The sequence below is a fragment of the Vigna unguiculata genome, chromosome 6, assembly GCF_004118075.2.
Source record: "Vigna unguiculata cultivar IT97K-499-35 chromosome 6, ASM411807v1, whole genome shotgun sequence".
NCBI classification, from domain to species: domain Eukaryota; kingdom Viridiplantae; phylum Streptophyta; class Magnoliopsida; order Fabales; family Fabaceae; genus Vigna; species Vigna unguiculata.
This window is the reverse complement of record NC_040284.1, coordinates 26995948-27016621: the sequence shown is the minus strand read 5'-3', so window position 1 is coordinate 27016621 and position 20674 is coordinate 26995948. Positions and strand designations below refer to the sequence as shown.

Sequence of the window (20674 nt, the reverse complement as noted above, 5' to 3'; positions counted from 1 at the left end):
TGCATTACGTAGTAAGTTAATTCAAATCAAGATAAATGCACTCCCACTTTTCACCTAACACACATCTTTATTTTAAAGGAATTAAATCCAAACCATAATCTAATCCATGTTTATAAAATGAACATTGTGACAACACTATACTAAGTTACAAAAACCTTGATATAGCATCAATATAACAAAATAAGATATAAATTACTCTACTTATACCTTGATAAGCTTGACATAATCCATTATTACCTCTCCCTTGTATCAAGATAATCACTTTTGCAGACGAGAAAAACTAATTACTCTGTGAGGGTGAGCGCTGAAGGAAGCCTTTAGCTATAAGGCTCTCCGCTGCTTCTCTCACAGCATCTTGTATTGGTGTGAAGACAAGGCCTAACTCTATTAGTCTCCTTGCTGCATCTTTACATGGAACCAGACCAGGTTGTGTTTCTTCTGGGAACCTGCATGTAGTTCTTGCTCAGAGAATTTGGTAGCTTTACACGAATAAAACTTAAAAATGCATTCTATATAAACCTGTTAGGAACCTTATACAGAAAAGGAGCAAAGAATCAAACCTGTGGATTGGGAATTCAGGGTACAATTCAGAGACAGAGTCAGCAAAACCAGAAAACTGATAGATACCATTGGTGCAGAGATATCTACCAGCAGCAGAGGGAGTTTCGTAGAGTAAAACATGAGCTTTAGCAACGTCTTTCACATGCACCGCACCCAACCAGTGATACTCCTGAGTCTCCCTCGACCCCATCATCAGCCTCTGCAGCACGCCGGAGCTCGCGTTCAGCTCCGGCTGCAGCAATGGACCCAGACACGTCGCCGGCAGAACCGCCACCACCTCGACACCGCCCTTGAACTCCCACGCCGCCCTCTCTGCCATCGTTTTCGCCACAGGGTACCACTTCCCCCTCGCCCTGCAGAACTCCACGTCCGTCCACGACTCTTCGTCCACTACCCTTCCCGCCGGCCACCCCGGGTTCGGCACCAACGCGGAGATCGAGGACGTGAGCACCACACGCCGCACGCCCGCGCTCCTCGCGGCTTCGAGCACGTTCAGCGTGCCCCGCACTGCGGGTTCTAGAAGCTCACTTTGAGGGTCCGCGGGGTCCTCCAGCGTACAGGGGGACGCGACGTGAAAGACGCCAGAGCATCCCGCGACGGCGCGGGAAATGGCGGCGGCGTCGAGGAGGTCGGCAGGGAAGACGGTGATACGGGAGGCGGGGGCGGGGTGGAGGGTGAAGAGATGGGAGGCGTCGGAGCCGGGGAAGACGGCGGCGTGGATGGTGTATCTATGGTTTGGGTTCTCCAATAGGGTTCGAACCAGCCACGAACCGATGAAACCGTTGGCGCCGGTCACGCACACAACCTCGTCGACAGGGTTTTCGGTGGCCATGGGAATGGAAATGGTTTTCTACTGAACGATTTGATCCTTAAATAACCATTTTTTTTTGCAATGAATGAAATTATGATCCGAATCTGCACTGTGATTACAGGGTGAAACGAAGGTGACAGGAAACTAATTTCACACTTTCTGTTTTGGTATCAACATCAAATTTTACTTCATTTGTAAAACGAACCAAGGAATACTTGCATAAATGTCAAAAGTTGTGTTTGTTTGATACATAAAAGTACTTTGAAAGTTACCTTTCACAACAATTTCCTCTTGTATTGTACTCTTCCTATCTCTCCGATTACCTTCCACATCCACCGCCAAGTACCGCTGCTGGAAGCGGCGGCATCGGCACCAGTTTTTTGACGGTTGAGCTCATGAATCAGTACAAAATATTCAGCTTTTCAATTTTTAATTTAAGAAATTATGAAGTTTATTATCAATTTTTGTTTTTATTAATAACTTAATATGGCAAGAACCTGATGCGGCGGAAGAACAGTTTCAGAAGGCATTGAATTTGTTCCCTAGCTATCCATGCAGAGCTGGATTTTCATTACAGCAATCCAAATTAATATTTTATTTTAATACAGTATGTTGCTTTGTATTGTACTGGTGCATGCACCTTGTAAGTCTCACGATATTTTATTAATAAATTTAATTTTAAATTTAATTTATTTAATTTTAATTTCTTTTAATGCATAGTATAATTTTATAATTTTTTTTAATATTTACATTATTTATTTAATTTTACTCTTTAACGAATAGTATATTTTTAAATTAAAATAATTATTTTACTAATTTTACTATTAATTTTAGTAAATAATTATAATACTATTTTTACTATAAATTTAAAATTATATTTACTTTTAATAATACATATATTTTCATTTACTATAAATAAAATATATAATAAAATCTTTTAAACAACTACTAAGATATATTAGGTATTAAAATATAAATTAAAATAATTTAATAAAAAAATATTAATAATATACTATTTATGAAAAGTAATTTATATAACTACTACCATTAATAATAATAATTTTATATACATAAAATACAATAATATATATATATATATAAAAAAAAAGATAGTATATAATATATAATATGTAATAGATATAGAAAATATATTATTTGTGTTGAAATGTAAATTTTCACAAATATGTATAATATTAATAATTAATATTTTTATATTAATATATTGAATAATATTTAGTAATTCAACGATTAATATTAGATGGTGAATCAAATTTTATCAATTAATATAATATATATTAAAAATATAATTAATATTTAGTTTTTTAAAAATGTAATTAATATATTTAATTATAAAAAAATTAATGATACAAATTAATTTTAATAACTGCTAACATTAATAGTAATAAAAATATAATTCATATTAATTAACTATTACAACATTTTTTCATTAAATATAAATAATAGTTCTCCAATTCATAAATATAAATTTTAATTAAAAAATATAGTTATATTTAATTATTAGAGAAACAATTAAGCATACAAATAACTTTGTATAGCTGCTAACATAATTATTAACATTAATAATAATAAAAATATATCTAGTGTTAATTAATTATTACAACAACTTTTTCTTATTAAATAGAAATAATAATTCATCAATTTATAAATATAAACTAAATCAAAACATTATATTTTAAATAAATGTTAAAATATTATTGATCGTTTGAATTAAAATTGTATGATCGTCTAATTAAATTTTAAATGTCACAAATAAATGTTGTATTAACCTTAAGTAGAATGATAATCTATAGTAATTACGCGGCTGAAAATCATGTAGTAAAGAAAAAACAAATAATTAAAAAGAATCTTTTTGATCTCTATACTTCATTACCTCAACTTTGGTTCTGCATAGCAAAAAAATAAGATGCAACTATGAGGAAAGTGAGAAATTTTCACTAATACTTATCAATATATTTTTTTGGGTAATTATAAAATTAAACAATAATATATTATATTGTAAACATATTGCTACATAAAGTATTGCATATTTTCTAATTTAGAAAAAGTTTTCAATAATACTTTTAAACATTTTTTTTTGGATAATTATAATATCAAACAATAATATATATTATATTGTAAACATACTATCTAGATATACTAAAATAATATTAAAATATGTATCATGAAAAACAAAAACTCAAATAAAAAGAGCATAAACATTAATAAAAAATGTACTCACTTCTATCATCCTCTATAATATGATCTATTTCTACACCAATTACAATCATCATAGTCAATGCAACATAATATATAAGGATTAACTAATAAAATTAGAATACAATACGACGGTATCACATCATAATCATGCTACTATTATTATTTGTATACTATAAATACAAATAAACTCATATTTAATCGTACTTATCATATTTTCAACTTATATTTTTTTAATGTTAAGGTAGTATATCAAATTATATATACACTTCTATCAAGTTATATATATATATATATATATATATATATATATATATTATAAAATTATGTTTGTATGATTATATAACAATTGTTTATTAACATAATTTTTCTATTTATGATTGTCAACCAAATATCAACTTAAGAAACTTTACACCACTCATTAAGGGTCATTAAAACTTTTTATTTAAGGTTATCCATCTATGATCAAACCTTATATACATGTATACCGATATATGACCGATCCAACTAAGATTTACTATAAAAAATGACATATATCACGTATTTTTGCATTAATCATATATTTCTCTATGACATATTTTATTCATCGTGTCATTTACAAATATGTGCATAAAAGCATATATCACAACATTTATAAAATACGCAATACCATATTCCAACACATTGTTGCTTGAGTGATCTCTTTAATACATACAAAGTAACATCCATTTTTAGGAGTGTCACACATGACATTTCAACGAAATGTAACCTAAAAGTAACACCTTCTCAAAGTCTCATTGCTTTAAAGGTCACCTTATTGAGTATCAATAGCTTGTTTGCTAACACTTGAACAACACTGTCACCGCTTTGTTGGAAGAAATGTAGCAAGTTCCTAAAGAGTTATCCACCATTACACAATGCTTGAGCATTCAAGACACACATTAAGACATGTGTACATCGATCGTCTTACACTAAAGTCACAAGTCATATCATTTAAGTGTTTTGCACAATGCCTGAGTGTTATGTTTCTAAAAAGAGAGATTTAACTCATCTTTCTCTCGTTCAATTTCAAAATCATTGTTTGAGTTCTACACCTTGTCACCTAAGCGACATAAGGTGATTGATGCAATTAATGCAGACTATTTGGGTCTTACCAAAGTAACAATTCATCACTTGAGCAATATTATATTTGAGAGCAAGCCAAATCACATTAACATAACATTTTTCATATGTTTCTTAATATCATCAATGAATTTGGCCGTCAAACTCTCACATGATACAAAACTCAAGAATACAACCATTATTACACCAATATCAATACATACTCCAAATCAAATATTTATCTAATTCACATATCATCAAGTCTCATACAATCTACATAATCATTATTATATAAAAATATTATTAGCTTCCGTTATCTAGATCGATGTGTGTCTTGTCTAATAATATACTAGATGTCTTCAAATTTTTTAACTAATTTATGCAAACCTTCCAAAATATCCACCCTACACCAACATCATATATAGCCTCTTAAACATCCACTTAAGTATAAGAGAAGAAAAAACTCGTGTATGGTTGCTTTTATTTACAAAAATTAAACTTTGATTATTCATAACTCTTTCTACTTCATCAACTCTAGGATATTGATATAATAAGAATTATACAAATAAAAATGTGTTTCTCTTTAGAGAAGATGGAGATAAAGACTCGTTAATTGAAATAATAATATAATAATAATTATACGAGAAAAAACTTGTTTGTCTTTAGAGATATGCATAGAAAACAAGGGTTTTTAAACTTGTGTTTTTAGATTTACATAAGTCACATATTTATAGATTTACATATCGTTATTCACTGTTTGAACAAGGATATTGAACATGTGCTAAGTATTTAATAATAAAAACTATCCTAGATATTAATAAATTTTAGTTTGTAAAAGAATATCTAACTAATTATTTTTAATCATTAAATTTAATTACTATTTAATACATTTTTTTATAATAAAATACCGTAGAGATAAAAAAACACAACCACCTTAGTGAACCTTGGATATGGCACAAATATACTGCAACTTAATGATTTAAAGTCAAATTGATTTCAGGACTTCAAGCAACAGAATGATTTCGTTAACGATTTTGGGCCTTTTCATTCATACATAGTTTATTTGTTACTTCATACAAGTTCAGTTTATTTGGGTTTTTCTTTTTTCACCCCCAATATTTCTTCTATACCTCCAAAATTTTGTGGTGTTCCATTTATATTCTTTGAAAATTAAAATTAAAATTAAAAAGTGAATAAAGTAAGAGTAAAATTAAGCAATGAAAAAGTTTCAGATTTGGTGGTTGGCTGAAGAAATGTATTAAATGATTGTAAATAAATGTTATATTATCAATGATGCACCCCAAACCTCTTGTCCTTTCATTTTCATCGTACAAGTTAAAAAGCTTTTCTTCTTGCTGTATTAGTTGTTTTCCGGAAGTGGTGTGTGTTAGTTGTTTTCCGAAAGTAGTGTTTGTTCTCTCCAAAAACTCACTCCCGGTAAATAAAAAATTAATCAAATATATATATATATATATATATATATATATATATATATTTAAATGGTATGGCCTGCGTTTTAGTGTTTTAGTGCTAATATTTAGTTATGCTTTATTTTTTATTTTATTCATATTTTGTGTTTATTTATTTTTTCATTAATATTTAAATTTTATTTTTATATTTTTTATTGTTTAATTTTTTTAATTGCCATTTTTTTAAGTTCTTGTATTTATTTATGTTTTAATTATTTTTATTTATGTTTTGTGTTTTTTTACATTAATATTTATTTATTTTTTATATTTGTAATGTTTTATTTTTGCATGAATATTTTAATTTTTATAATATTAGTTATTATTTAATTGTTTTAGTTTTAATTGGTAATTTTACGGTTCATTATTTATGTTTTATAATTATTCAAAATTATAATTAATTAAAATTAAAATTATTCAAAATTATAATTAATTAATATTAAAATTAAAATTAACTACGAATAAAAATTACAGCGTAACAGCTCTGAAAAAATTACATAACAACTATAATATTTCACAAATATTAAATATAAAAAATTTAAAATGAAATAAAAAAATACATTAACCGGAAGTCGATATTCGGAATGAAATATTTTCGAAAGTCGACATCCGATTAGTAAACACAAATTATATTGCCATTTTCATTTATCGGAAGTCGACATGCGTCTAGTAACCTTACAGAAGTCGACATGCGTTTAGTAACCTTATGGAAGTCGATTTCCAGTTTTCATTCACCACTATGGAAGTTCACTTTCGGTCGTAGCTCACGGAAGTTAGAATTTTGTTACGGAAGTCAACTTTCGAATGTGAATTCTTTCAAACTTTTAATGGAAATCGACTTTCGGAATACAAGTTTATCTATGAAAGTCCACTTCCGAAATTCAATGACTTACGGAAGTCTACTTCCAGAATTCAATCACTTTAGGAAAGATGACTTCTGGTTTAAGATTCAATTTTTCGGTACCGTTTTGTGGAGATCTATCCTCGAATATGCTAAATGATCTTATATCTATCTATGGCAAACATGACAACAACAGGAACGAGAAGAGAAGAGACTGCAGAGAAAAGGAAAAAACATGTTAGGTTTTACGGAGGGGGTTTCTCTGGGGAGAACAACACCAATAAGATCTGAGCATAACCACATAAGACACTAACACCACTCTCAACCCAAAATCTTAAGGCAATGGATTTATGGGTCTTTATTCTTATATAGTGCTCCACTTTCTCATTTCTAATCAATGTGAGACTTAGAATCACACTTGAATTTTTAACAATGAGACGCAAGGAAGGAGAGTGAGGTAAAGTGATTTTAAACATGTAATGCAGCAGGTCAGGTGGTCAAAAGACAGTTATGAATTTTACAAATACTAGGGGTGCATAAGAAATATTGGGGTGCAGAGGAAAACCCCGTTTTATTTTCATATATATTCATAGCCTTTATTGCATAACCGAACCCAACTATTAACTAAGATTGCCTTTTGTGTTCAACCCACTTTGCACATAAATATGAACTGTGTCTGGAGGATATTACGCACCAACTACAGTATTTTCGAAACAAAATAACCGTCACCATTTAATACTTTTACTTAATTTTTAATAAATATTGTTCCAGATAAAATATATATAATAATGTTGTGACTTTCCTTAAATAAAGGCTATATAGATAAAATTAACTTATTGCATAAGATATTTTTCTTAAATATTACTACAAAGTAACACTTTCTGAAAATTATTTTTTTATTAATCTCACTTTAATATATAAATTTTACATTATCATATATAAATGTTATATATTAAAACTATTACATATTTAAGATATAAATATGTTTATTAATTTTTATTAGTTTGTTAAAGTTTTCTTATTGGTATCGGTATTGGATCACCCAATATCTGTTTTGGCATTTTCCTCCACTTTTTGGTTTGGTGCCTTACTTCTGCGCATCCTAATAAGGCAGTGGTAAGAGCCGAAGAAGTGTGAGTGAGTGATTTGTTCTTCTTTGTCCTCTGCTCTTATTCTCTCTCTGTCTCACCACACTTTCATCTTCGACTCCGATGGCGAGCCTGTGGCGCGCGGCGACCGGCATGTCGGACAATTCCACCGACTACGACGGCGTCGAGTTCTGGTCCAACCCCGAGCGAACCGGCTGGCTAACCAAGCAGGGCGAGTACATCAAGACTTGGCGCCGCCGTTGGTTCGTCCTGAAGCAGGGCAAACTCTTCTGGTTCAAGGATTCCGCCGTCACACGCGCATCTCGGCCACGCGGCGTCGTCCCCGTTGCCACGTGTCTCACTGTCAAAGGCGCCGAAGACATCCTCAACAAGCCCAACGCCTTCGAGCTTTCCACGCGCTCCGACACCATGTACTTCATCGCTGATTCCGAGAAGGAGAAGGAAGACTGGATCAACTCCATCGGTCGCTCCATCGTCCAGCACTCCAGATCCGTCACCGATTCCGAGATCGTCGATTATGATAGCAACTCTGCCAAGCGCTGACCACGCTCTCTGCAATTCACTTGCCTCTTTCGGTGAATTCTTCTTTTTCCTTTTTTCACTCTGTTTGTGTATATTATAATGGTTATAATTATGACTTTAATAGCCGATCGTTCGCGTTCTCGCGAGGTAACTCTGTTTAAGTACTTTAACTGCTATCATATTGTAATGTTTTTTGGTTTTGTGGATTGGACCAATCTTTTCAATATTGCTTATGAATTTCAGCAATAGTTATCTGAGCATCGTCGATGCAGTTTTAGTCTGAAAGATTTTGAGATAAACAGTTTTTTTTTTTTTTTTCAATTGGAAACGCTTGTATGAAGAATATAGTTTAACCTCGGTTAGAAACTAACTTCACTCCTTTTAGTTTCACTATCGGCTAATATCTTTGTTCTCTAGAAATTGTGATCGTTTATATATCAGTGTGAAGGTGAACAACATGATTTGAGTTTCAATTGTGTTCAATTATTCTTGAGCAAATCCAGTTGATGTGCGTTGCACTCAGCGAAAGTGTGAACTCACATAAAAGTGCAATCAAAATGAAAAAATCCTTTGCATACAGAACCAAAGCCTCCGTTGCCTACTAAATTGGATTAAAAAAACATATAAGATGCTTCATGGATAAATATCGTGTAGTATCGGATTCTTTTTGGTTAAGAGAAAGTGATGGGTTAAATCAATGTTTTAGATATACATTTAAGCCATTCCCATTTCTAGGACAAGACATTATTATAGAGAAGATGGGACAGTAACATGAGAAGAAAAAAAGAGGGATGCATGTGAGACTTATCCCTAAAATTTGAGCTGACAATTGTCGAGCATCCTTTGCTATGCTCACACCATTCCCTATTTTTGGCCTACGAAGCCTTTTGAAGCTCTTAAGCGCCTTTGTGATTTTCGACGTTGCTGTTGTCACTTAAGCTCTTAACTCTTATTCTATTCTGGTTGCTGTTAAAACTAATATTCATTATGGTATGGTTGCTTGAATACCAAATTTTGCTTATTGTTATGTTCCCTTGTTAGTTAAGACTTGATTGTGATTCTAATGTCATATAATTTATCTCTAGTGGAAAATACAGATTATTTCATGAAGATTCTCTATTTTAATAGTTAATTTACTTTGCACTAAACTATTTTATTAGTGGCTGACTTTTTGAATATAAATGTTCTGCATTTGACCAAAAGATTAATTGCTGTAAGGGTGGTCCTGTTGGGAACTCATTATACTTACCTCCTGAAATCTATTACTGGATGTCTTTAATTTCTTTAACCAACAGATCACAGCATGTCTTTAATTTCTTTAACCAGTTTACTCATTGTGGGCCTGTCGACTCCTGACTCTTTAAGACACTCCATTGCAAGGTCCACAAACTTCTCAAAACCCTCCAGTGTTGATCCTGAACAGATGGCTCGACCAATAATTTCGTGAAGACCATGCAAGTCTTTTATGTCTTATCTATTGTATTCCTGACCACATCACTACGTATTTTCCTCATTCTCATGGCTTTTTTTCAGTAATTAGCTCCAGCATTACCACTCCAAAACTATAGACATTACTCTTTTCGGTCCACTGCTGACTAGTATAATAATCTGGGTCCAAGTAGCCCTGCATTAACAGATTGAACTCATCAGTCATCTCTAAAGTTCAATGAGATTTTCTCCAATACAAAATATTTTGGAAACTAGATTTTGCCCCAGACAGACGATGTGTTTTCCTTGTCTTGGTGTGTGTTGCACGGGAAGAGCTTAGATACTTACATAAATTCGTGAAGATTCTCAGTTCAGGAAAAAATTAGATGAAAAGTATTTTTTTCAACTCTGCAAAAGCTTGCAATCAATCATATTCTACCTCCACGCATTTGCAATATTCCAACTAGTAATTTTGCTGTTTCTGTTATAGTAAATATTCGTAGAAGATGTATATATACAAACCATGCATATCATGATCTTGATGTCCCTGTGTATAACTGGGGAATCAGCATGTTCCCGAATATGAGCGAAACCCCTGGCAGCACCAAGGCTACTTTCAGCCTTCTGCTCCTGCTCAAAGCAATTCTGCATTTACCTGCATACGTGTTATTAGTTATTTGGTAGAGTAAATACCGAGTTATGAGTTTGACATATCTTATTAAGCAACCACTTACAGATTTGAATATCACATTTATAAGAAATGAAACACTGTAAATTGGATTTAAGTAAGTTAATTTGTCTTTCAGAAGCAGATTTAGTGTAGTGCTTTGTCAATGTCCTTTGGATGATGCTTAGGAAACTGAATTGTGAGTACTGACCGAAAGATGGATGCAAAATATTCCATAATATAGTATGTGGAGTATCAAACTGGATATTTAGCTCGTATAGTATATTATTGAAATTCACTCAGGTTAACCATTAAAGTTATTATTGTTTTGTAAATAAAAATGCTTCTGCCAGGCGTGTCTAAATCATACTTTTGCACTATTATGAAATTAAGTATAGGGTGAGAAGTTGATCAGTCATGTATGGTTGCAAGGTTCAACTTTGCTGTTCTTTTAAGAATAGCTCTCACCCGTCATGTATGTATCTATTCATAATTCATAGCAGTACATTAAAGTTGACAATAAACATTCAAGACCTTTTCATAAACCCCTGATCCAATATGCTTGGCTCGTGAGAAGTTGCTTGTGTATTTCTTAATTTCCTTAAAAGAGATCTGCTATGTTGCTCTTACTTGGATCGCAGTTTCCTGCATTTTGTGTAAATTAATATAAATCCACAGAATTCCATGTGGCTGTGCAGGAACTGAGTAAATAATTAAAGATCCAAAGTATTGCTTCGAGACAGTAGCATAACAGAAGAACCCCAATTGCTACTCCAGTAATTATTGCAGTGCTTGATGAATTACTTGACTGCTTTGGGTACTTTATTATGAGAAAGAAGATTGACAAATTAGTACTAGTATTTCTGTCTCTAGATAATGGGCCAAAAAGTCATCATCCGAAAATATAATATTTAATTATTAAAAGAGGTATCAAATGATTAATTTTCTTCATCAATTTATGTATCATGATGAACTTCTAAAGCTCCAACTTGACAATTCCAATCATTTTAACTGCAGAAAAAAATGATCTCTGAATCTCTGAAAGAAATAGAGAAGCTGACAAACAAACAACCGGAGAAGATATATTGATATGAATGGCATCTAGCATACCCGCCATTAGCAATTTCATCAGTGCTGTTTTAAGTGTGTATGTCACAAATCGTTGTGGCTGGAGAACTGTTATAACCTTGGATAAGTTAGGTTGTTTTCTTCTAAGTTGTACATCTATGATTTATTCTATCCTCAAGTATTTTATGCATCATTGTCTTCTCTTATTTTTCATTACTGTGTTAAAAATACAAGTTAGAAATCTCTTATGGGATAAAAAGGAACTAATGTCTTTTGTTTCTCCGTTTGTGTTTCTCATATGTACGTAAGACTCGAACCCTCACAGAACAAATCCCAAATAGTCTGATTACCTTTAATATTTGAAATAAAAAATCTCAAAAATGGATTTTCCTCTAATCCATGACGCATCTCTAGGTCTGTGGTTACAATGAAAGTAGTAGAACTTCATTCATGTAATCCTAATAATCCTATTAGAAAAATTTTACTATGAATTATTGATTTTTTTTTAAAAAAATATAATGATATATTAATTAAATATTTATACTAAATCACGTTAAAAAATAAATATGAGAATAATAAAATTAAAGTCATGTTATTGTTCGTCTTAATATTCTTTCAGTTGGTGCATATTAATTTTCAATTATAAATGGCTTTAATTTTGGAATAGGTTTATCGAATGTAAATTTTTGATTTTATGTTCAAACAAAGTTAATTTTTTAATTACACGTGTTTATATAATAAAATGTTACTCATACAAACGTATATTATTATGTAAAGAAAATATTTGTTTCTCAAACGAAGTTAGAACTTAGTAATCTAAAAAATAAATAAACTTAAAATATGAATATTATTTTCAATAAATATAATTAAAGATAATATATTGTTTTATTTATATAAATAAAAATTAAGTAAATGTAACCACCATCTTTAATCAGTATAAAATTATGCATTTTAGGTATATTTCATTTTGAAAGAACTGCGAGTGAAGCAACCGTCAAACAACATCAATTCTGAAAAAAAAAAAGCGTGAGTTAATAACAGAGTAACGAAGAGCAAAAGAATTGAGTAATTGAGTTCCTTAGTGGTGCTCATAAATTTTTGTAGAGATCCCATTAAACAGGGGAAGCAAAAACAGCGTTGAACACAGTAACAGAAAACGATTGCGAGAAGATGGAGGAATCAGAATCGACGATTGACAAGGTGGTGGAGGAGGTGGAAAAGGTGAAGAAGGAATGGGACGAAACGTACAAGAAAACGCAGAAACACATCGAAGCAATAGCAGAGTATGGAAAATCAAGAAGAGAGAAAGAGGAGACAAATTCGCTCGCTAGGTTGAACGGGATCGCTCAGGATGGCTTGTCACTCCTCTCTTCCTTCCTCTTCACTCTTGATCTTCTCGCTCCTCAGTTGCCCTCCCCGCCGGAGGTCAAATCTGCACGCGCATTGCTTCAATCCTGGAAAACCCTAACTCAAAAGTACCACCCACACTCTTCCCTGGAATGGAAATTAGATTCATGTTTGTTTGTTCGTTGGCTATTGAATTGATTGAATAGTGCATTGATTTGAAGTAGTGGTGGTGGATTGTGAGTTTGTTATTTTCAATTTCTGTTGATAGTGTTTTTTTTTTTTTTAAATTGAACAGTTTGCGGCTGAATCTGAGGAATGCGAATTTGCAAGCAAAGGCTAACTTGAGGAAAAGTGCTCAGGAGGAGGCAATTACTTACTTTCTTTTCCTATTTACTTTTTGTGATGTTATTTGGAACGTATTCTAGTCTTATCGATAACCACCCTGCTGAATTTATACTTCTGTTGTAGAGTATTATTGAACTACTTGGATAATCTTCTTCGCAATTTACTGTTGTAGAAGATTTGGATAAAATTCTCCATTAGTTACCGTTTTTGAAGATTATGGAGCTATTTATATAAACTTCTCCGCAAATATACGTAAACAAGGAAAATAAGAAAAAAAAATGAAATGATTTTTTTTTTTGAGTTAAAAATTAGTTTTAGCTTATGAATAAGCCAGTTTAAAACATTAACTTATCTAAAAGATATTATTAACTTCTACATAATTTATGTCTAACTAATACAAAAACTTATTTCATTGTTCTTTCTTTTGAATTTTTTTCTCGTAAAAAGTGTTTACAGATAAATTTGTTGAAACAGATTCTGTCTTGACCGCAAACATGTCGTATTGAGATCATGGACTTGTGTGAATTATGTTTCTTTACATTGTGCTGTGCGACTTATTTTGTTTCTTTATGGTGCAGAGAGAACTACTTCTAGGTGGTGGAGAAGAGTCAACAGCTCGCAGGCGCAATTTACAGTATGTTCTTGGTGTCTCATTTGGCTGGGATTAAATTTTTCTTTGCATATTTTTTTTATTTATTATTTAGTGCCATTTCAATACAAAATTCAGTTGGCATGATGCCATGATGAAGTATTTTTGTTCTCTAAATGGTGTGACCTTCCAGGACAAAAGCTGGAATGACATCTGCTGCAGAGAGCATCACAGAAAGCCTTCGTCGAACCCGTCAGTTGATGGTTCAGGTTAGTTGTTAGGTATCTTTCTTCGCTAAATTTATGGTTTAATTGTTCTCTATAGTCCTCTGTAAAATTTGACCCTTTTTAGTATGCTGATTATCATATTCATCATATCTCTTCTGCCTTGATTAGGAGGTTGAAAGAAACACAACCACACTTATGACTATTGGTATGTACTTTTTCCTCCCTTTCTCCCTGTTTATGTTGATGACGGCTTTTTTTATTTCTCCACTTGTTCTTTAAGTTTCCAATGGTTTTAAATCATGTTATCTTCTTGGGTGATTTATCTGAGGACCGATAAAAATGTTTAAAAGAATTTTAAGCTGGCCAAAATCAGCCAGTTGGACTGGAAGCAAGAAGGTTGCAGCCAATGAGTTTCAAATTAGCTGGCGGCTGTTATGTTTATAGCTCCAGACTGCTCCATGTCATGATTTTAAAGCCTTCTTTTCTTTTGAAATGAATCTTCGTGTCCACCCCAAAATATTCAAGACCTTCTCAGGTTATCTAGATTTGAAAGCTTTATAAGAAATTGATGGGATTAATTATTCCTATGAATTTTTCACATTCTTTTTCTACCACTACTAGTGAATTTAGTGTAGTGAAAATAAAATATTTGTTAATAAATTGAAAGATTTGATGAAAATCAAGATTATGCTTAGCGTCTTGGATTTAATATAATGTGAACAGAGCACTGTGGTGACACTGATATGGACCAGAAAAACAGTCTTTGTTACCTCCTCCCCATCTTGAATTACTTTTGGGCCCCAATCAATTTTCATTTAGCATAACCGCCTTTCCCCTCGAGTATATGTTTGTCCCACTTCTCTCTTTTCTGGAATTTTCTAAGAATCGAATCCTTCTAACCACAGACCAAGTTACATATCCTTGAAAAAAAGCTTATGAAACTGAATATTGAAGAAAATAAAGTTGAAAAATCTCGGTGGCCTGTTCAATTTCTATGACATCATCTATTAGGTGGAACTTGTTAAAGATTTATTATGTTTCCTTGATCGTTTGTTGGTTAGAATTGATAATTTGGAGCATTTATATGTTGAAAGTGTACTCAATCAGCCTCAAATTTTGAGCCATAAAGCAAAGTATGCTGTGATGCCATTACTGTGTTAACTGAAGCTTAAAGGTACTATAGTTTGGATTTACAAATGTGAAGTTAAATGGTCAGTTTCTCTAGGCATGCCAGTTTGATGAGGATAATTAATTGTTTTTTAAATTCACAAGGTAAGACACACCTTTGGAGGATAATAATTAGTGGAACGTAAAGAGTTAGAATGAAAGGATAAGAGACATCGTTCCTTTTCCTCGGATTTAAGAAAAGAGAGGTCGAACATTTAAGTTGTATCCCAAATTTTGACCAGCTCAAAATGGAGGCTTGAAGGGAATACGAGGGATACTTTTTTTATCATTATTAAAAGTACACAAAAATTGCTAATAACCTTTACTTTCCTTCACCTTCCTTTTTAACAATCCCACCTGATTCACAAATAGGCTTGAGCTTTTTGTATGATTTGACATAGATTGTGTTTGATTGTTGTTTGAGGATATTGTATAGGGCTACAATAACGATAACATTAGTAACTCTACACACTTGTATATTAATCTGTTAACAGTTCCTAGGGGACATTGTTAAGTACTTGGTAGAGAACAGTGTGTTTGGCAAACCTATCTGGTTCAATTTTTTTAATACTTGGAGCCAATTTTTTTAGTCAGTTATGACCACTGATTGATAAGTCCATCTGATTTTATGCTGCCAAATAACAATGACATATTTTACAGGTTTGAAATTTGAATTGTATATAGCTCCTTATGCGCAGAATAGTTTATATTCTGCATTATAGCTTTCTCTTCTTGGAATCTGACTTTGTGCAATTTTAGCATTTGCTGATTCTCTTTCCTTCCCTGTGACGTATTTATTATGTAAAGATGCTTCTTTGTTCTCTGGTTGTGCTGGAGTTCTTGTTAAAAACTTAATTTCAATGATATTGTTTTGATGAACTGAGATGCTGAAATTGTTTCCACTAATATGATTATGGGAGAGTGAAATAATAAGGTTGTTCTGGATATTTGTTTCGAAAAATCGTTTTGATATGTAGATGAATCAACTGGAGTGTTAAAAAAGGCTGAAAGTGAATATAAAGGGCACCGCTCTTTGTTGATGAGAACACGAAATCTCCTCTCCATAATGCAACGTCAAGATGTCATGGACAGGTATGGAAACAAAGTTTATTTTAGTATCCACCCCATTTGTTGTTCCTGAATGTTATTGCTAACAGTTAACTATTTGAATAGGTTGATTCTTGGGATTGGCTTTTTCTTATTCTCCCTCGCTGTTCTTTATGTTGTTTCCAAGCGGATTGGACTACTTACGTTGCAGAGAAAGATCACTGAGGCCATAAAAGCTGGTGTTGTGGGACACGCAGACCTAAGACCCCAAGCTGTTGCAGAGAACGTGAATCCGCATCAAGTCAGAGTGGATCATGTTCATAATATAGAGGCTCCTTTAGAACAAAGAATACATGATGAACTATGATGCATTTGTAAGCAATATTCTCATGTTGTCAGTGTTTATTTATTTACATTTAGAGAGAGAGAGATCCTATACCCTCACAACACAACTTCAGCACCCTCTTAATTGCTTAAAGATGACAAAAGTAAAAGTATTTGCAATCTTGATAGTTCAAAAAGCCTATAATACCTTGTGTTTAGAAGAGGATTATTTGTTGATCTGTTATAATGAATTAAAAAATTATCTCTAGTTATTTTAGTCCCGCCACACCTTTCAGCATGAGCAAGCCATAATTGTTGACGAGCTGTCTCTGCCTGCTTTTTCATGCACCTATACTTGTCTCCTACACATCAACTATATTTAAGATCTGAAACTGACATGAAATTTATAAAGCATCATATAATAACATCACTGCCACAATAATTTCGACATATTTATCAAAATAAATAAAACTCAGTTCACATGCAATGAATCCGTCGTCATTACAACATAAACAAATGTCATTAAAAATAAAACAGAATGTAATAATGCTTACATACTCGTGCACATAAACTTGTGTGATGTTTAACTTGTCCATCTCTCAGAGTCTTGAGTTAATTTGAGGTAATTATCCGACCCTACTGGGAACAACCAAAGCTTTACTTTTCCGGTGAAACAACTGCTACAGGCTTGGGCATTGTGTCGAAGAAACTGTCAATTAAGCGATAGTTACTTGAATCATCTTCACTTTTTTTTATATAAAATATATTCTATTTAATGTAAGAATAACAACTTGTGTAGATTATATTCTTTATTCTTTATACAAATTGGGTAGATTAAACAAATCAGTAAGAGACAAATTATCACGCAATCTAAATATTTGAATGCTTGCTTAATACATGAAACAGTAAGAATTTCAGTTGAATTAGTTTTTATGTTGTAAAATGGTAAACTCTTATTTCATACCCATGTACAAATATTTTACACATCTTGAGAACAGTGTTTGTAAAAAAAAAATTGTTAAAAGGGATAAATTCCTAGAATGAATGTTAAAGCTGGAAAAAGCATAAAGAGAAGGCAAATTTGTATAGATGAATATGATTGAGTTGATTAATCTAATAATGGATTGGGAGGAGGAGATTATTATGTTTGGTAGAATTTGGGAGGTGGAAAGATGGGATGTTAGGTGGAACCAGGTCAGGAGACGACACATTTGGTCGGAAAGACCGTGAAATTTACGGGACAAATAAACGCATCTGATAGACCACAGCCATAGAATTAGGCCCGCAAGACCCAATGAGGCCCATTGGGCCAACGAAAAGAAAAGGCACACGCTGCGGATATTAATAATTTTGTGACGTCCACCACACCACAGTTCTCATTCCCCCTTTCTCTCCCAACCCTCGATCAGTGAGAGAAACACACGCACACGCTCTCTCTCTCTCTCACGCGCCCCTATATCCTCTCCTCCACCGTCGCTCTCTCCAACGACCGCAAAACCATCGTCATCTCCATGGTCAGTTTTTCTAATTTTTTCTTTATCTTTTCTCCGTTTCGATTGCCGATTTGTTCTCACACATCGACAACTAAATCCGCCAGTTTCCGCTTCTTTTTTTTTTTTTATTTATGTGGCGTTGAATTTTCTGAGCTGGATTCCTATTTGATCTGACCTTGGCGCTTAAACGATGTCTTCTTTTTTTGTGTTTTTTTGTTCAAAAATATAAAATCGTGTCGTGTTCAGATCTGATTTCGGTGTTTCGGTTGAGTCTTTTTCTTTTCCCAAATTGATAGCTTACTGTCATAATTTTAATACGAATCACAATTTAAACAGCTTATGATGTGTGATGTGTTTGATCTGCGGTACAATCGGTTTTGGGATCTGATGCATGGGTTTGATTTTATTTATTTATATTTTATGCGGTGGATTTAACTTCTTCTATGCGCTGAGGAATTTTTTCAATTAAAGTATATATTCTTTTTTTAACATATATTCTTATTCCTTTTTACATTATTCTTACGCTGTTATTAGATTTAGCATGTCACGGTTCTTTTATAAGATTCATTAATGAATGAATATGATTTATTTTTGTATTGAAGATGACACGACAAACATAACACGGCTTTTTTACTGATGTTTTATCCTTTGGCACTAATCGTTGTTTGCTTCTAGCTCCTTGATTTGGACTATACTGTGTTTGTACAAGTGTTATTTATCTCTTTTGTTTTGTTCATTGTATATTTCTATTGCATTTCATTGTTCTTAATATCTGAATTGACTCTCTATTTTGTAACCATTTTTACCTTTATTTTCGATACGTGTCAACTTGACTCATTTGTTTCGTTCTTTCTTGGAGTAACAATTTAAATCGAAAAAAATTAATAAAATAATTTTTGTTCAATTACTCGGGGTTGATGACCATTGTGTGTGTCTGCAACTGCAATTCAATAGGCAAACTCAGCATCAGGTATGGCAGTCCATGATGACTGCAAGTTAAGGTTTATGGAGCTCAAGGCGAAGAGGACGCACCGTTTCATAGTTTTTAAGATTGAGGAGCAGCAGAAGCAAGTCATTGTGGAGAAGCTTGGTGAGCCAAAGGAAGGCTATGAAGAGTTCGCTAAATGCCTTCCTGCTGACGAGTGCCGCTATGCTGTTTATGATTTTGAGTTTATGACTGAAGGGAATGTCCCTAAAAGCAGAATTTTTTTCATTGCGTGGTAATTGTTGGTTTTAAATATAGATATGGTTTTCCGTACTGTGTTTCTATCTGCATTGATTTTGATACTTTGTGTTGGTAGGTCTCCTGATACATCAAGGGTGAGGAGCAAGATGATTTATGCAAGCTCCAAAGACAAATTCAAAAGGGAGCTGGATGGCATTCAAATAGAGTTGCAAGCAACCGATCCTTCTGAGATGGATCTTGATGTGTTCAAAAGCCGTGCCAACTAAATGATTATATAAATAGTACGCTTTCTGGTGGGAGCACCCCTTAAACCTTAGTTACTCATATGGAAATATCCTAGTTTGTGGGAGGGATGGATGGTCAACTTGGGTAGTTATGGTCCCAAACTCTCAATTTTCCAAGTTGTGGAATAAATTCTACTGCACCTTTTGACAACCTTTGCTTGTTCCAGTGTATTTTATTATGATTTGTGATTTATACAACCTTTGCGTTTGAGTGGTATTTTAGTGGTCTTTATCCAATACTAGTTGAATTTGTAATTGTTTTGTGTGATGATCAGACAAAGAATGGGGTTCTTCACTTATTGACTCGTGTCATCTACTAATGCTCTGTGACTTCTTTTGGCCTATATATGCTTTCCTTTGTATCGGCAGACAAAGGCCTTTTCTTCATGCTATATATCCCTTTCTTGTTTTTGTTGTTTGGTGAAATAAGATTTTGTTCAATTGGTATTGTTTGGGTATTGTTACTTGAAACCAGATCACTCCCCATTCCAAACATCCTTACAAAATGTTATCTTCAATATTTATGATAGGAATTTCCTAGGAAAGGGAGCACGCTTGTTCGGTGCTCATTCTCTTTCCTTACAGAAAATGTCTTAACATATAATGTTTTATTCAAATGTAATAAATAGTTTAAATTGATTTGATTCTTAAATTTCACTCCAAATATAAGTTAAAAGATTAAATTTGATAATTTCACGTGTTTTTCTAACTTGTTTTGAATTGTTATGTCTTTATTTTATTATAATTATTATACCTTGTAAATGAGTATTTATAATAATTATATATTATAAATAAAAAATGGTTAAAGATGTTTTTTTTCTCATCATTCATTCTTTAGTGAAAATTGAAATTATTTTTTATTGAAATTTTTTAACTAATTTAGTTATTTAGTTCTTTA

General features: G+C 32.6%; 4 protein-coding genes across 7 annotated transcripts; 3 read left to right on the top strand and 1 right to left on the bottom strand.

Annotated features, from left to right (window-relative positions):
- Window positions 1-47: 47 nt before the first annotated feature.
- On the bottom strand, window positions 48-1927 carry LOC114187833 (cinnamoyl-CoA reductase 1). Of its 3 annotated transcripts, none has more exons than XM_028076211.1 (3): window positions 1645-1927; window positions 561-1481; window positions 48-446 (listed from the first exon to the last, which is right to left on the bottom strand). In XM_028076211.1, exons 2-3 carry the CDS (start codon window positions 1391-1393, stop codon window positions 281-283), a joined length of 999 nt encoding a protein of 332 aa, XP_027932012.1. In that variant the 5' UTR covers window positions 1394-1481; window positions 1645-1927; the 3' UTR covers window positions 48-280. The 3 variants fall into 3 exon arrangements, with proteins under 3 accessions (XP_027932012.1, XP_027932013.1, XP_027932011.1); XM_028076212.1 differs by having other exon boundaries at window positions 561-1476; XM_028076210.1 differs by having other exon boundaries at window positions 561-1927.
- Window positions 1928-8023: 6096 nt separating this feature from the next.
- Window positions 8024-11960, top strand: LOC114188183 (pleckstrin homology domain-containing protein 1-like). 2 transcript variants are annotated; one of them, XR_003605384.1, is made up of 3 exons: window positions 8024-8657; window positions 11398-11626; window positions 11717-11960. XR_003605384.1 is itself a non-coding variant. In XM_028076736.1 (2 exons), the coding sequence occupies exon 1, from the start codon at window positions 8185-8187 to the stop codon at window positions 8623-8625; it is 441 nt and encodes a 146-aa protein (XP_027932537.1). In that variant the 5' UTR covers window positions 8025-8184; the 3' UTR covers window positions 8626-8657; window positions 11717-11960. The 2 variants fall into 2 exon arrangements, 1 of the variants encoding a protein (XP_027932537.1); XM_028076736.1 differs by lacking the exon at window positions 11398-11626 and having other exon boundaries at window positions 8025-8657.
- Window positions 11961-12738: 778 nt separating this feature from the next.
- On the top strand, window positions 12739-17081 carry LOC114188993. Its single transcript, XM_028077688.1, has 7 exons — window positions 12739-13242; window positions 13410-13479; window positions 14038-14093; window positions 14242-14317; window positions 14444-14480; window positions 16420-16534; window positions 16616-17081. Exons 1-7 carry the CDS (start codon window positions 12938-12940, stop codon window positions 16854-16856), a joined length of 900 nt encoding a protein of 299 aa, XP_027933489.1. The 5' UTR covers window positions 12739-12937; the 3' UTR covers window positions 16857-17081.
- A 997-nt stretch (window positions 17082-18078) lies between these two features.
- LOC114188994 (actin-depolymerizing factor 1-like) lies at window positions 18079-20163 on the top strand. The gene is made up of 3 exons (XM_028077689.1): window positions 18079-18327; window positions 19261-19526; window positions 19608-20163. The coding sequence occupies exons 1-3, from the start codon at window positions 18325-18327 to the stop codon at window positions 19756-19758; spliced, it is 420 nt and encodes a 139-aa protein (XP_027933490.1). The 5' UTR covers window positions 18079-18324; the 3' UTR covers window positions 19759-20163.
- The last annotated feature ends 511 nt before the right edge of the window (window positions 20164-20674 follow it).